Raw genomic sequence first — 17161 nt, 5'->3', positions numbered from 1 at the left:
CATGCATAAGTTCTACACCGTGTGTCAAAGTAAAGCATCGCGGGACTCAAAAGATATTGCAGGTGTTAGTTACTCTGAAAACAAAACGAACAAACTGTCAACTTCCAATTGGACTAACCGTGACAGGCTGTAGGCAGCGTGCAGTTCCACCCCTGGCCACTGGAGGCAGCAGGGCGCACTAGTGCCTTTGGTAACGCCACACTGGCAGCGCTGCGCATACTTCCTGGTTACAGATTGGGGAAACAAGAACATTTTCGCACAATTCGGGAAATTTCTTTCTAAGTATTTGTTGAATCTCCTGTAACTTTATACAGACGGCACAAATATATCAGGAAGTTTATTTATAATCGTTTTAAAACAGTCATGAACCGATGGTCACTTAGAAATGAATGACTGATGGGAAAAAGTGTGGACGTGGTATGTAAACAAACTTTTTTATAACCTCCTCAGTCTTGATATGAGAAACTTTATAGACAGACAATGTTTACTCATGAGAAATGTTAATTGTTGTATTGAATAGCATATTAAATTAGCTAAAGTAAAAGCAGTAAACAATCATTAATATTTCTGGTTTGTATACTGTATAATATTCATACATGTTGTCACATGCACACTGATATTACTCTGATAAATTAAATGTGTGTTTTCAAGAGTGTTTAAAAAATAAAAGCACAGCATATTTTCTGTGTCTGCTACATGCAAACACATGCTGCCATTTCTGATTTTATTGTAAACTGAGCCCCTCAAAAAACATTACCAATCAATTTGTTCTATGAGTTGTGTAAAAGTACTCAAAAGTGCTCCTGACAACACAACTGTTGCCATATGGCAGGAAAACCTAAAACACATTTGACAACTGCACTGAATGTTTGTAATCAGCACAGCAATTACAGATAAGACGTTTTTAATGTTGTAAGTGAATCAGGTTAGTTGAATATGTCTGTAGACTAACAATAGATAAACGTGTTCAATTTGTTCCAGATGTCATTCTGTAATGATCTGCTTTCTTTAGCATGAAAGGAAATCTTCTAGCCCTATATCAATCTAAATCTAGTATCTTTTGTGTGTTTCATACATAGTCTGATTGGTATAAAGTTTACTAGAATAAAATTTGTATTGATTATATAGATTTTGTATGCTTTGATTTTTATTGATTACTGTTTTCCAGAAGCTGTTTGGATGTTTTAAAGCATACAAAATGAATAAATAAGCTATTTAATGGTTTATTAATGGTTTATACATTGCCGTTTTGTATTAAGCTGTATATTCCTCTTCATACATAAAGTATAACACTAGCAAATGAGTACATATAAAAAACAAAAATCTCTCATTCAGTAGGGTTGAATATGATGCTGGTGTATTTGTTTTCGTCTGCGTCTCCACAGAACGTTATAGCGGCCAATTGAAGGACAGCTGCATCAAGCCACTTATCTCAATTAAACCTTAGGCCATTGTGGAAGCACCACACATACCTGTCTGGACATTAAAGATCTCAGCTGTCTGAGAGCCAAAATGACTGTGTCAAACTGGGGTCTAATCATGAACGTTGTAAACAGCATTGTGGGTGTGAGTGTCTTGACGATGCCCTTCTGCTTCAAACAGGTAAACACATGGTTGGAGCTTATGGGAATATGTGCTGTGTTGGTTTATATGCTTACAGGAGGATTCCAAATGTTGAAATCTACAATAAGGAACTGAATGAACAAAGTGAATCAGAAATTGATAAGCTGCTATTTTAGTTTGTCCACTATTTTATACAAGAATCAGTAAAAGCATGTAACTTTTACTGGGGCTGGAATTTAAACATATAGGGCATCTGTATTTGTCTCTTAATTTTTATAGCCATTTTTTCATTCTTTTTGCAGTGTGGAATTGTATTGGGTACATTGTTGTTGTTCTTCTGTTCGTGGATGACCCACCAGTCCTGCATGTTTATAGTCCACTCGGCCAGTAACACAAAACGCAGGACTTACGCTGGACTAGGTGAGAAAAAGCAATAGACACACTCTGAGGTTTCATCAATTTCCATCATTATGATAATGTTTGAAGCATCCTCAGTGTGGATTACAGTGGAATAATTTATTATATTGTTAATTAAATTAGGTGACCAGATTGCATCATCTGTATTTTTCTCATTACGAGTAAGCAAAATAAAACAGAAAAGCCAAGAACCTATAACTCACCGCTAATGCAGACTAAAAGTTGTATTTGTGGTATTAGTGTTATTTAAAAAAAATTCTAATCAAGAGGAAAATGTACAACCCTTTTTGTGAAAGCGGTAAAATAAAATCTCTGTAATTTTACAAGACAATTTCACAAGAAGCCTTTTTCATTTCTCTCTCCCTTCCCAGCTTTTCATGCTTATGGAAAACCAGGCAAGGCACTTGTGGAATTAAGGTAAGATGACTTGTGGAGATTCATCTTCACCCTCATGAATTAAATAAGCTCTTATTGCTTGTATGATCTACTTATATTCTCTCTGTTTTCAGCATGATTGGCCTCATGTTGGGGACATGTATTGCTTTCTATGTCGTCATCGCAGATCTGGGTTCCAACTTCTTTGCTCAGCTGCTTGGGCTGGAGGTAAGAAATAAGATTGTATGTTGTCACATGACTAAAATTATGTTAACTACTGTTGTTACTCCAACACATTTCTTCCAAATCAATTAATGATAAGCAATTCCCAGAACTGATCATTGGCCTTATTCATAAACCTTCTGAAATGATCAAATCAAAGGCCGCTATCTTAAAAAAAAAGTGCTGAGCTGTGTGTCATGTAACAATAAAAAACACTTCATAGACTTTTTATGACTTTAGTGTAGATGAGATCACAGTTTTTGTGTGAAAATAATTTTTTTTATCACACCTGTCAGTGACAGGTGATTTCTTACTGGCCTGGCCACAAATCTGTATTTTCATTGTGTTACAGTCATTTTCATTGTGTTATGCAAGATGAGCCATCTTTTTGTGAAACGGGACCGATCACAAAAACGTGACAAGTCATAGTAGGGATTTTGTTTCTTGTATTCTAGTTTTGGTTGCATAATCGTTTCTGAATATTTGACATGTGTTTTCTGGAGAAAAACAAAAAAACTTTAGGCATCTTAGATGAAATGCTGATGGTTAAATAAATAAAAAAAATTATTTTTACTGTACATTAAATGATGACCAATGTTTTCTGTGTCATTTTTCATATAGCTATGTGTTATGTTGCTGTTGTGTATATAAATATACACAGCTTTGTTGCCCTGCATTGGCCGATAACAGCTTTTCTTTTTGCTCCTTCAGGTGACACGTAGCTTCCGTATCGTGTTACTGATCGCTGTGTCGCTGTTCATTGTGCTGCCGCTCAGCTTGCAAAGAAACATGATGTCATCAATCCAGTCGTTTTCAGCCATGGCACTTATCTTCTACACACTCTTCATGTTCACGGTGAGTCATTCCCCTTTCCACAGATCCAAACTCCAACCTGAAAAATGTAATATTAGATTCCATCAGCACACCCTCATTCAGGTGTAGGAATATATGTGTTTGTGTAGACATACACATATATTCACTATATATGCCATTTGTATGAGAAAGTAATTTGATCATTTAGCAGTTTGAGTATATTAAATTATATAAAAATGTTGTGTAAAACATAAGAGTGCACTTCAACATGACTTTCAAACACTTCAGATTGCAGCTGTTTGTTATGGTTGCTTTAAGGTCATGTTTTTCACTTTCATTTCAGGTCACTTTAATGATGCTGTGTTTAAAGTATGTGTGGAATTCATTTATAGCATTTAAAAAAAAGAAAAGAAATTTGCCAATTTTTGGTCCCTTTTAAAGAGTGTAATGTGGCGATTGCCTGTTTTTCCATGGCAGCAGATTTTCAATGTTTCCTGCTCCAAATCTGTAAAAGCGTAAAAGTAAAGAGCAAGTTCTGAAAGAACTGAAGAGAACCATTACAAAACATTCTGAAACCTTATACCGAGTTAGTGTTGTACGCAGAGCTTTTAAATCAAATTTATACTTAAATTCTAGACTCAAAATTGTTTTTTTGTCCAAGGTATATACAATGGGTTTAAAATGCTGAGATCATATTGAAAATCTTAATTTTTTATTTAATCTGTAAATAATTTTAGGATTTTGATCAATTTAAACCAGAGAATGAAGACATATTTTAGGTTCTGCACTATTTCTAGGTCACTTATCATGCAGACAGACTCTCTGGAACGTTCTCAAATCTAGAGAACACCATCTGTTTTTATACAAACTTTTGAAGATTTCACTGAAACTATTATGCCGATAACATAATTTGTAATAAAATAATATAAAAAATATAGATTAGAATAGAATTATTTCTATGTGTAGTCCAGATTTCTGGACTGAACATCTTATAATAGTTCCAGAGTCATTGACATTAATGTTTTTAGTGCGCTGCAATGAGTGCACAACCTATGCAGTTGTATATCTACTCTATATATTAATCTAGTATATCTATCTTTTATCTTGCTCAGTGGGCCATTTTTTTCCCAACCCATTTCTTAGTTTAGCATTTTACCATCTAATTATGTTTTCCCTCTGCCCCCATCTGAACCGCTGCCCCACCCCCATTCCTGATGCTGACTTCCGACTGACCATCTGACGCTCTGACTTGGCGGCCTATAGATAGTGTTGTCCTCTCTGCGTTACGGAATAATCAGGGGCTCCTGGGTGGAGCAAGTACATCTGTGGCGCTTCAAGGGTGTCATACAGTGTCTGCCAATTATCGCCACCACCTTCTGCTGCCACCCGTAAGTAATCCGCCCCAGAGAACGGACCATACCACTGCCATGGATTCAACTACATTACCCAAAATTCCCTTCCTCCTCTGTCCACCTTCATTCAATCCAAAGCTCTGTTTGTCGGTGCCATCTGGTTCAGGGTTTTTTTGTGTGTGTGAGGTTAGTGCCATGGTGGCAGAATTGATATGTGTTGTGTGTCATCAGAGTTGTCTTGACCCTTTGGTAATACCCAGCGTCCTCTGATATACTGCCGCTGGAGTTAAATCCTATGACTGAGTAAGCAGATCTGATAGGGTTGGGATTGGTGGTGATTCTGATGGTTAAACGGGCTGGCACTCTTGATTTTGAAGGGAAAGTGGCAAGCTACCGCAAATGTTTTCTGCAAATGTGTGCAGCAATCAGATTTTACCCTTCAAGATTTTTTTGCATGCAACAGGAAAGTTTTGCTGTCCTGTAGAGATGAACTGGCATTGAAAATTATGTGTGGAAGCTGATCAGTATGATTTGTTTTTCCTCCATTAGTTGAAAAAAATTATTTCCTTTCTTTATCCCCTTGAAGGAGTAGTTCACCCAAAAATGAAAATTCTATCATAATTTACTCACTATAATGTTGTTTTAAACCCATATGGCTTTCAAATCAGGCAGTAATTAACTCTCAGTATTTTTTACACTAAGTTATCATATATAGTACCAATCAAAAGTTTGTGGTCAGCAAGGTTTTTTATTAATACTTTTATTCAGTAAGAATGCATTAAATTGATCAAATGTTACAGTAACATCAAATAGAGTAAATCTATTTAAAATGCTTTTTATAAACTTTCTATTCATCAAATAATCCTGACAAAATTACAATTTACACAAGATTAGTAAGGAACTGTTTTCAACATTGATAATAAGAAATATTAACTTATAATATTAAATAATTAGAATTATTTCTGAAGGATCACGTGAGGCTGAAGTTAATGGCTGCTGAAAATTCAAAATATATTCAAATAGATAGTATGGGTCACTTTTATTATACTTTGATATCTTTGTCTTTTTTTCTGAGCATTTGAAAAGAGTGACCAGCACATTGTCCATGTGTTCCATGCCAAAATAAAGTCATGCACTTTTGGAATGACATGAAGGTGAGTAAAAGATGACAGAATTTTAATTTTAGGATGAACTATCCCTTTAAAAATATTACAGGATCTCCATGCACTCTTCATTGTCAGTCTAAGGGTCTTATCACAGCATCGTTACTGCTCCTCTCGTCGTTCTCTTCCTCCCTCCGCCCTGTCTTTATAGGATGATCTGTAACCCTCCTGCTTTCCCCTCCACCACAGATTGTGCTCTCCTCCTTCAAACATGGCCTCCTCACTGGCCAGTGGCTGAACAAGGTCATTTACATTCGGTGGGACGGCGTCTTTCGCTGCATCCCTATCTGTGGCATGGCATTTGCCTGTCAGTCGTAAGTACTCCACAGTCCTTGCACCGCCTCTCTCCTCCTTTCTGTCGCCTGAATAAGGCCAGTTAGGCTTAATGTAGGGCTCCATTTTCATGGTGCAAAAGGACATCATAACATTCCTTGAATTCAAGAGCCAATGCATCTAATGCAAGTGTGTTTGCCCTGAGAAAATGGACCCTTGTTGGTAGACTGATATATTCTGAAGGTGCTCAGCTTATGTCATACTCATAACTATATTCTTTATTCAGCTGAATGTGGCACTAACCTGCGTGGAATGTCTAACTTTTGCCTTCTGCGTATACTGTTTTGATCCTATTCTTAACACTAACTCTGTCATAGTTGACCCAAAAATGAAAAATCTGTGATCATTTAATCACAGTCATGTCATTCTAAACCTGTATGACATTCTTTCTTTTATGGAGGAAAAGATAGACATTTACGTTTTTTATTCACTGCTTGACTTACTTCTGCCGTAGCTTTAAAATCTCTATTGCATATGTGCATATTAAAAAGTTGCCATGTCAGAAGTCATACAGGTTTGGAACGACGGGTGAGTGAATAATGACAAAATGAGTTTATTTTATGAGTGAACTATTCCTAACCATGAAAGGCCTCTTTCCCTTTTTAACGTGTTTGAATAGCTTGGGTTTTCTTAGCAATAATAGACTGACCCACAAGGTTGTCTTGATTTATTTTGTCAGTTGGCAGCTTGTCAGATCTGCATACAGTTGAAATATTAGTGCATTCTGATACAAGCATTAATGATTCATAAACAAGGAATGATGAGTTTTTGCAGCTCATCATAGTTCATCCATAAAGAGCTCACCGTGACCGGATCTTCCCCTGATGAATTCAACCACTGTGCACTGACACAGTCTTTATTTGTATTATGTTGAAACTCTGATATGTTGTGGGAGTACCATAGACTAATGTTGAGCTCATAGTTGTTACTGGTCTTTGATACTGCTGGCAGACATTTGTCTTGATAAGAATTCACATTATTTTCCCCCATCTTGACCTAATTTTATGTTTCTTTTCTTTCCTTTTCGCTAGCTCAAATATACTAACCATGCAATGGTTTGGTAATCTCAGTGTTTACCTGTTTATGCAATCTTAAGTTTGGGCATGGAGAGACATTGATCTTTCACAACATTAGCGGCATTCACCAGTGTCTATTGATCTTCCACTCCTAGTTCCTTCAGCTGTTCTTTTCTCTTTTTTTAAGTTTAATTTTTCATTGCGCAAATCATTTCCACTGTAGTTTTACTATATCCACATCATATTACATAAAATCTATACAATACACATATGGTTATCATGGTTTTGCTTAGTTGACATGTCTAATATTATCTTTCAAATTCATGTTTTTGTAAACAATTAAACTAAATATATCCAGGTATATTCAGCATATATATATATACAGTATATATATATATATATACATACACACACACACACACACACACACAGTCAAACCAACATTTATTCAGACAACTTCAACATTTCTCAATTTATATCACAGTTTATTCGCTATAGTTTAGAAAATGCTAATAAAGTATGACAAGAACTCAAAGTTCAACTGTGTCAACTAACTTTGATAGAAAGGTGTGTAATGGATTACAATCAACCAAAAATTATTCAGCTGTTAAATTTAAGTGCACAATTAGATAATACCAATTTAGGTCAACCAATTACCAAGCAATGCTTAATTTTGTTCAGTCTGTGGTGTAAAAAAGGTCACATTAGCAATTAAAGAAAAAACACTTGGTCAGGTCAAAGTGTCTTGAATATTTTTTGATCCCAAATTTTACTGATAGTCCACTGTATGAAGAATTTTTGGGTGTAATATGTCACAGTTCACCTTATTTTGCTATCCTCATTTAAATTTATAAACTATAGTGTCCTGCATAGTAAAAAAAATATCACAAATTATGTCTGGTGTCTGAATAATTATTGGTTTCACTGTGTGTATGTGTTTGTATATATATATATCTTTGTCAAAGCTACATTTATTTGATAAATTAATACAGTGAAAAGAGTAATATTGTAAAATATTGTTACATATCGGAACAATAGAATGTTTTCTGTTTTAATATATTTTAATTTTTGTTCATATTTTTATGTCATTAATTCATGTGACAACAAAGATACATTTTTTGCAGTAATAACTCCAGTCTTCCAGTTTCACATGGTTCTTTATCCATTTTAAAATGCTGATTTTATGTTCAAGGAACTTTTCTAATTATTATAAATGTTCATAAAATATTCTCAGACAGAAACATCAATTTGTGACAAAAACAGTAACATTTATCCATACAATTCTCTCAGATAAATATACATAGAAGATTCCTTCTATTATCCTTAACATGGTGCTTGTGTTTTTGTCTGTCTATATATATATATATATACACACACACACACACACAGTCAAACCAACATTTATTCAGACACCTTCAACATTTCTCAATTTATATCACAGTTTATTCGCTATAGTTTAGAAAATGCTAATAAAGTATGACAAGAACTCAAAGTTCAACTGTGTCAACTAACTTTGATAGAAAGGTGTGTAATGGATTACAATCAACCAAAAATTATTCAGCTGTTAAATTTAAGTGCACAATTAGATAATACCAATTTAGGTCAACCAATTACCAAGCAATGCTTAATTTTGTTCAGTCTGTGGTGTAAAAAAGGTCACATTAGCAATTAAAGAAAAAACACTTGGTCAGGTCAAAGTGTCTTGAATATTTTTTGATCCCAAATTTTACTGATAGTCCACTGTATGAAGAATTTTTGGGTGTAATATGTCACAGTTCACCTTATTTTGCTATCCTCATTTAAATTTATAAACTATAGTGTCCTGCATAGTAAAAAAAATATCACAAATTATGTCTGGTGTCTGAATAATTATTGGTTTCACTGTGTGTATGTGTTTGTATATATATATATCTTTGTCAAAGCTACATTTATTTGATAAATTAATACAGTGAAAAGAGTAATATTGTAAAATATTGTTACATATCGGAACAATAGAATGTTTTCTGTTTTAATATATTTTAATTTTTGTTCATATTTTTATGTCATTAATTCATGTGACAACAAAGATACATTTTTTGCAGTAATAACTCCAGTCTTCCAGTTTCACATGGTTCTTTATCCATTTTAAAATGCTGATTTTATGTTCAAGGAACTTTTCTAATTATTATAAATGTTCATAAAATATTCTCAGACAGAAACATCAATTTGTGACAAAAACAGTAACATTTATCCATACAATTCTCTCAGATAAATATACATAGAAGATTCCTTCTATTATCCTTAACATGGTGCTTGTGTTTTTGTCTGTCTGGATATTAATGTGTTTGGAAGTGAATAGAATTGAGGTGTCGGTACAGATGCCAGCACAGATGTGTGTGTGTTTGAGAGTGAGGGTGTTGGGGTGGAGGAGGTGTCAGTGTTGGATTCTGGTGTGGATGAGGTAATGCGGCTCTTGAAGCTTACTGTAAGTCCCCCTTTACACACACACACACACACACCCACTTTCTCTGAAGGGTGATGAGTGATATTTGGCTGTGGCTTCTTGGCCGGCATTGACATACAATGCCACTTACACCCGTTCATTAGAAGAGCGAGATGGCGCGACATGACCTCTGATCCAACCACAAACAGTTCCTGTCAGCGCCTACGTTTACCCATCCATTCATAGAAGATTCCTTCTATTATCCTTAACATGGTGCTTGTGTTTTTGTCTGTCTGGATATTAATGTGTTTGGAAGTGAATAGAATTGAGGTGTCGGTACAGATGCCAGCACAGATGTGTGTGTGTTTGAGAGTGAGGGTGTTGGGGTGGAGGAGGTGTCAGTGTTGGATTCTGGTGTGGATGAGGTAATGCGGCTCTTGAAGCTTACTGTAAGTCCCCCTTTACACACACACACACACACACCCACTTTCTCTGAAGGGTGATGAGTGATATTTGGCTGTGGCTTCTTGGCCGGCATTGACATACAATGCCACTTACACCCGTTCATTAGAAGAGCGAGATGGCGCGACATGACCTCTGATCCAACCACAAACAGTTCCTGTCCTACGTTTACCCATCCATTTACATTTATTACTTTAGTTCATTTAGTACGAGCTCTATCCGATGCCAAATTGAATCTTTAGAGAAAAGTTGACTTGCTTGCTCTTTTGACTAAGAGAACAGATACTGTTCATTGAAGAGCAGCATTCTGGGTCCACTGGCACCCTTATACGGCTCCCGCTTAATGTGTAAATTCCACTGTAATGTGTAAACACCATAATGGTGTTATTCCTATCGTAAAATTGTCATGTCAGCTAACACAGCATCAAGTCGCAGGTTCACAGCTTTAGGTGTTATGACGGGATCATTTTAGCAGTATTGCAAAATAATTATTGTGTCAACACTTGGTAGAGGTGTAGAGAAAGTGCAGTGGGACTGTAGCATCACTGATCTTCCCCCTCCACACACACACTGTAATTTCATCAGGAATAGGTTTTTGGGGTCTTTTCTCTCCATTCATCAGGAACGGCTTTTCTGTGGTCCTTTCTTTCAGTCTTATGACACTGAATTCTATGTAATTATAGTTGAATGTCTGAATTCAATTTTGCATTCATGTCATGGCTTTAAAAGCTTTTGATTGACTGTATGGCCGCCGCTTCTTATTTCTCTCTCTCTCAGATTCGGATTTCTCAAAAAAAGATGAAAGGTATTGTCAAAAAGCTTTTGGAAGGACTTGAAAGACTAAAACTTAAACAGAAGGAAATTATAAAACCAGATTTGTAGTTTTTGAGGGAAATACCAAGGCTTGCAAGGCAAGTAAAATCAGATTTTAGACTTTAGTTTTGGGTAAATCAAGAGAATCAACCATTGGGTGGCAAATGATGTCAGTAAATAAGTGTTTCCTTGGAGAAAGAAAATTAGCATTTTTTTTTGCCGAATCTTACATTATGCCACATTCAGATCATAGACATTTTTGGCTTCCTGGAGACAATTGTAGAGATTTGTGCAATACAGTATACAAATAAATGTTAGAATGCAAACTTCCATTGCATTTTGAATGGCAAACATTCTATCAACATGCGCTACTGTTCAAAAGTCAGTAATATTCTTTAAATGTTTTTGAATCAAAAATATTTGCTTAAAATACAGTAAAGCATTGTAAAATATTATAAAAATGTAAAGTAATGGATTTTCTGATTTATTATATTTTAAATATACTTTATTAATTTGATGGAAAAGCTGAATTTTCAAAAGCCATTATTCCAGTATTTGGTGTCAAATGATCCTTCAGAAATAATTTTAATATGCTGATTTGGTGCTCAAGAAACATTTCTTATTATTATCATTGTTGAAAACAGTTGTACTGCTACATGTTTTTGGAAACCACGATACAGTTTTTTTTCCTCTGATGAATCGAAAAAAAAAAAGGCATTTAAATATTTTTTAACGTTATAAATGTCTATCACTTTTAAACAATTTAATGCATCCTTGCTGAATAAAAATATTAATTAGTCTCTTGAAAATGTTTACCGACCCCGAACTTTGAATGGTAGTCAGTGGGAGATTTTCAAACCTCAAACTGAGTTTGAATGGAAAATGAATGCTTGAGCAATATCAAAACTGTGCTGTGTTTTAATGAATAAGTGAAAAATGAAAAAATAAATACACATAAAATGTAGAAGTTTACATAGACGTCTCTCTCTCTCTCTCTCTCTCTCTCTCTCTCTCTCTCTCTCCCTCTCTCTCTCCCTCTCTCCCACTGCTCTGGTTTTTATTGCGAGTGAGTTCCAGCTATGAGACAGACTGGCCTTTGGTGTGAGATCAGGCGTTGGCTTAAAAAGCCCAGAACATGGTACTGTATATCCTAATAAAAGCAGGAATGGGCTCTGACTGTGTCTACGAGAGCTGTGAGTGGGCTGAGAGCAAGAGAGCCCAAACAAAAGCCCATACTGCCAGGAAATTTTATAACATGCTAAAGTCTGACTAGCACTTGTCGCTAATATATAGCAGTTGTAAATTCCCCATTTAATGTTTTGCTGGCGTCTGGTTTTATTGGTTGTCCTGATGACAGACATAGATTTTTTCTGTTCTTTTTGTAGCGGTTTTTTGTTTCTCTGTGATACTGAACACTTTATCAGTGCTCGTTTCATCCAATTCGACTCTCCCTCCTTCCCACCCTCCCTCCATTTTGTCTTTTGTGTGTCTGAAATGAGTGATGGCCTTTCTATATTAAATTCCTGCTTCTCTTGCTCTCTTGCATGCTTGTGTCTCTAGAGCTCAAACGCACAGTTCAGTATGTCCTTATGCTAAATAATGATTATACTGTGACTGGTCAGTTTGAGTTAACCCATAAATAAGCATTTATGTGAATTCACATAATGTTATATTTTGTCATAATGTTACTATAAATCTGATATTGCACAAATTGTGCATCTGTTATAATAATGTGTCCTTTAGTATTGTGATACTTTAAAGGAATGCTTTGGGTTTAATGCAAGTCTGTAGACTTTATCTGTGAAATGCTGTCGATTTATAATATGTTGTCAGTTTGTAAAAAACAGAGAAAAATCATGTTTACTTACATATCCAACATATTGGATCAGTCCATGGTAAAACGGTTAGACCCAGTAACATTCACTTTATATACAAGGACACAAGAAATGAACTGTTTACAAAATGAAACATTCACCCAATACAACCAAATGTTCTTCCACCTAGAACCGTAGCCCCTCTGTTAAACAATGATTTAGACTTATTTACAGCTCAAATAACAAACATTTTGAAAGAACTAATATAAATATTTAATAAAAAATATGAGCTGCACAAATATAACTGAACACTACATTTATAGCTGTAGTAATCGACAGTATGTCATAGTTTTAAGTTGTATTGACCTACTACTTTAATGTATGCATCTTGAAGCCTGATGTATATAAAAAGCTTTTTCTTCCATAGGCAAGTATTGCCCACTTACGACAGCCTGGATGAGCCCTCGGTGAAGAGAATGAGCACAATATTCACCTCCTCGCTCAACGTGGTCACAACCTTCTACATCACAGTAAGTGTGTGAGACCATTCATCAACTGCTAACTGATAATCAGCAGCTTGTTGAGGCCAAAACAAGAACCATTCCATTTATTTTTCTGTTTTAACATTTTCAACTGGAGTGACTGGTTAATTAGCTAATTATTTAGTCACAAGTGTGATCTAAAAGCTTAAAATCTGGCCAGTGCAATCTGACCACCTCTTATCTGCTGCTTTTTAATTTGCTGACAAATGAGAAGTGATCTTTCATTATTATTATATTCATATTTCATAGAAATAAATAAAAATATCTTACATAGTCATGTCATATGACGATGAAATGGTCTTAATTAGTATACTGTATATTACCGTTTAAACGTTTGGGGTCAGTCTGATTTAAAAAAAGAAAGAAATTAATGCCTTTATTCAGCAAGGATGTATTCAATTGATCAACAGTAACATTTAAGACATTTATAATATTACAAAATATTACTATTTTAAATAAATGCTGCTCTTTTAAACTTTTATCAAAGAATACTGAAAAATGTATAACGATTTACACAAAATATTAATCTGTCTTGTTTTGTTTTTTAACATTGATAACAATAATAATAATGTTTCGTGAGGACCAAATTAACATATTCGAATGATTTGTCTGAGGATCATGTGACTCTAAAGACGGATGTCATCACAGGAATAAATTACATTTAAAAAAATATTAAAATAAAAAAAATTATTAAAATTTTAATAATACTTCATTGATACTAATGCATTACTGGTTTACTGTATTTATGATCAAATAAATTCAGCCTTGGTGAGCATAATTGTTTTTTTCAAAAACATTTAAAATTCAAAGAAATTAATGCCTTTATTCAGCAAGGATGTATTCAATTGATCAACAGTAACATTTAAGACATTTATAATATTACAAAATATTACTATTTTAAATAAATGCTGCTCTTTTAAACTTTTATCAAAGAATACTGAAAAATGTATAACGATTTACACAAAATATTAATCTGTCTTGTTTTGTTTTTTAACATTGATAACAATAATAATAATGTTTCGTGAGGACCAAATCAACATATTCGAATGATTTGTCTGAGGATCATGTGACTCTAAAGACGGATGTCATCACAGGAATAAATTACATTTAAAAAAATATTAAAATAAAAAAATTATTAAAATTTTAATAATACTTCATTGATACTAATGCATTACTGGTTTACTGTATTTATGATCAAATAAATTCAGCCTTGGTGAGCATAATTGTTTTTTTCAAAAACATTTAAAATTCAACATATTTTCCAAAGTGTATTTTTTTTTAATAGAAACTGTTAAACTTATAACACTTGTAGCTGCTCTGTCCTTATTGGCTCCTGGGAGCATGTGCCTCAGACACGGTAAAGAAATGAGGATTCAAGGATAGTAAAGCTGCTGTCTGCTCACGTTCTTACTCTTAGATCCATATCTGGCTCCACAGATGATCGCCTTCCCCTGTTGTGGGTGGTGGGCGCACACTGATACCCGGGAATGTCCTCACGATTCCCTTTCAAAGGAACAGAGTGAACTCAGACGATGGGGTCAGACTGACTGGCACATTCTTCTGTGACCCACGTGCACTGACACGCTCCATCAACATCAAATGCTGTGTCTCTTTTATTCCTTCATAAGTATTTTCAGGGCCACTTTGTGTGGAATGTGTTTTAAGACATCGTCAGAATGTTTCTGGTCCCCATGCTCTTCTCTGAAAGTGGGAGTATAAACGTTACCTTGAGAGATAATATTGCTCGTGATTTTTTTTCATAGTGGTCTTTGTGTTCTACTTTCATATTTCATCAGCTTTTTGCTTTTTTTCCTCTTTGAACAAAAGCTGAATTGAATCAGGGGAGGGTTTGTATAATAGAATAGAGAGGGAGTTTTGTGGCGGGCTCAAGGACATCTGCCTGGTGTTGCTACTGAAGGGAACCTTTTCCTCTGCGGATAGATCAAGGCCAGCAAGGTCGGAGAGGGAAGGCACTGCTTTGTTTCTCTGTAGAGAGGGCCTTCGGGGGGCTGACAGGCTTTAAAGACCTTTGAAAAGCAGCTTGCTATTTTTCATCACATAAAAACAATATCATTGCACAGTCAGGAGGTGTTGTGAGGTCATCAAAGAGACCAGGAAAGAGACATGGATCTCTGTTGGGCTGCTTCTTTACAATGCCATAAGAAGTATTAGTCCTGATCATTTCAAGCAGGATCAAGTGACCCTGTATGAAATTGTATGTTTGCTCAGACGTACCACATACTGAAGTGGAAAATCAATGTAACAGATTATTTTTTTAACTTTGTTTGCATCCAAACAAACATTACTTTAGAACTTAGTTGTGATCCAACTTTTTGAATTGAAAAACTGCAGTGAATATAAAAATAATCTGTTTTTTGAACATTAAAGCATGTCAACATATTCTGTTACACCAAATACACAAAATAATGATCTTTAAAAAAGCATCATATGACCCCTTTAAACAAGGACTGTGCCAAAATGCAAAATATGTTTTGATGATTTTTAATTGAACATAAAAACTTCTTAAAACAATGTTTGTGCTCCGAAAAGAATAAAGCAATACTATAACAACTTTTCATGATCCAATGGGTAAAATCAAGTCTTGCCTGACATTATCTACTATTTAGGATTTAATTGAAAATGAATCACATTACAAAAGTTATGAATGCTGTTTCATTTTATCTTGAGTGTTATACAGATTTGTCCGTCATAAGACTCAAAGACTCAAACGATTAACCGTGCTTTGTACTATGTTCCTCCAGGTTGGGTTCTTTGGTTATGTGAGCTTCACAGATAACATTGCCGGGAACGTACTGATGAACTTTCCATCTAACCTGGTAACGGAAATGATCCGTGTGGGCTTCATGATGTCTGTGGCTGTGGGCTTTCCTATGATGATCCTGCCCTGCAGACAGGCTATCAACACTATGCTATTCGAGCAGCAGGTAACAGTTTTACAAAGACAGAGGTTTTCAAACTTTTTGGTGCCATGTTTCCCTTGCAACCGACCCCCTTCCTAAAATATATAGACAGCAATATATTTTCATGTATAAAAATCAGTTTATACTGTAATATATTATGAATACAGTATTTCAAATATTATATTATATTATAACTTATATATGATATAATATATATATATATATATGTGTTTTTGTTTTCCTACATAATTTATCTCACTAAACTTACACTAAACCTCCTTGTTGGCTCCCTTTGGGTTCCTGGACTTCAGTAACCCCAGCACTTCTGTTTTATTGCATTTACCATTTACTTTTGAGAACCTGAATAGTGTAGTGTTGGATTGACCTATTTTAAAGTAGAATTGAGACAGGACTGTCAGAAGTCCCTGTGATGGTTGTACATACTGTATCAACAACAACATCCCATTTTGTCCACCAAATTAATACCCTTTTTTAAACATAGCAAAATTCTTGGCCTATTTATAAAATAATTTACTTGCCACCATCTGGACATTGTCTGGACAAACTCAGGTGTCTCCTCCTTCCTGATGCACATAAACTGCACCAGCTGCAGAAGTATTTTGCTAAATTTAATGGACTCAATAAAGACTTCATTGAGCCTAACAGGGCTTTACACAGGGCTGATGTCAGACCCCAAGTCTGGTCTCAGTCAGCATGCATTTGCCTGCTCTGTCCCTCAGTATGGATCCCTTGAGATCCAAAGTCTCCTTCCACCTGTCAGACACCAGTGATCCAGCCTCCACGGACAGCAGACTGCTGGGGCACGGAGAGATTCAGGAGGAAATAAAAGGGGCTGGATTGATGAGAATAGGTCCAGATCTCCTCCATAAACCAGCCAAGACATTGGCTCGCTGTCTCACCGCCGCTGCCACG

The 17161-nt window shown here is 35.2% G+C and overlaps 1 protein-coding gene across 3 annotated transcripts in view; it reads left to right on the top strand.

Moving 5' to 3' along the window:
* Window positions 1-204: 204 nt before the first annotated feature.
* slc38a10 (solute carrier family 38 member 10) overlaps window positions 205-17161 on the top strand; it is a 32484-nt gene continuing 15527 nt past the window's right edge. For 2 of the 3 annotated variants that reach the window (XM_016293616.1, XM_016293614.1), the window contains exons 1-9: window positions 206-417; window positions 1386-1602; window positions 1866-1983; window positions 2352-2397; window positions 2490-2583; window positions 3289-3432; window positions 4654-4778; window positions 13193-13295; window positions 16070-16252. In XM_016293616.1, coding sequence (XP_016149102.1) covers window positions 1513-1602; window positions 1866-1983; window positions 2352-2397; window positions 2490-2583; window positions 3289-3432; window positions 4654-4778; window positions 13193-13295; window positions 16070-16252 — 903 coding nt within the window. In that variant the 5' untranslated portion in view covers window positions 206-417; window positions 1386-1512. Of the gene's footprint in view, window positions 418-1385; window positions 1603-1865; window positions 1984-2351; window positions 2398-2489; window positions 2584-3288; window positions 3433-4653; window positions 4779-6094; window positions 6220-13192; window positions 13296-16069; window positions 16253-17161 lie in introns of all 3 variants that reach the window. The other variant, XM_016293615.1, reaches the window with a different exon arrangement.

The sequence above is a fragment of the Sinocyclocheilus grahami genome, unplaced genomic scaffold (assembly GCF_001515645.1).
Source record: "Sinocyclocheilus grahami isolate Dianchi unplaced genomic scaffold, SAMN03320097.WGS_v1.1 scaffold305.1, whole genome shotgun sequence".
NCBI classification, from domain to species: domain Eukaryota; kingdom Metazoa; phylum Chordata; class Actinopteri; order Cypriniformes; family Cyprinidae; genus Sinocyclocheilus; species Sinocyclocheilus grahami.
This window is presented reverse-complemented; position numbering and strand designations above follow the sequence as displayed.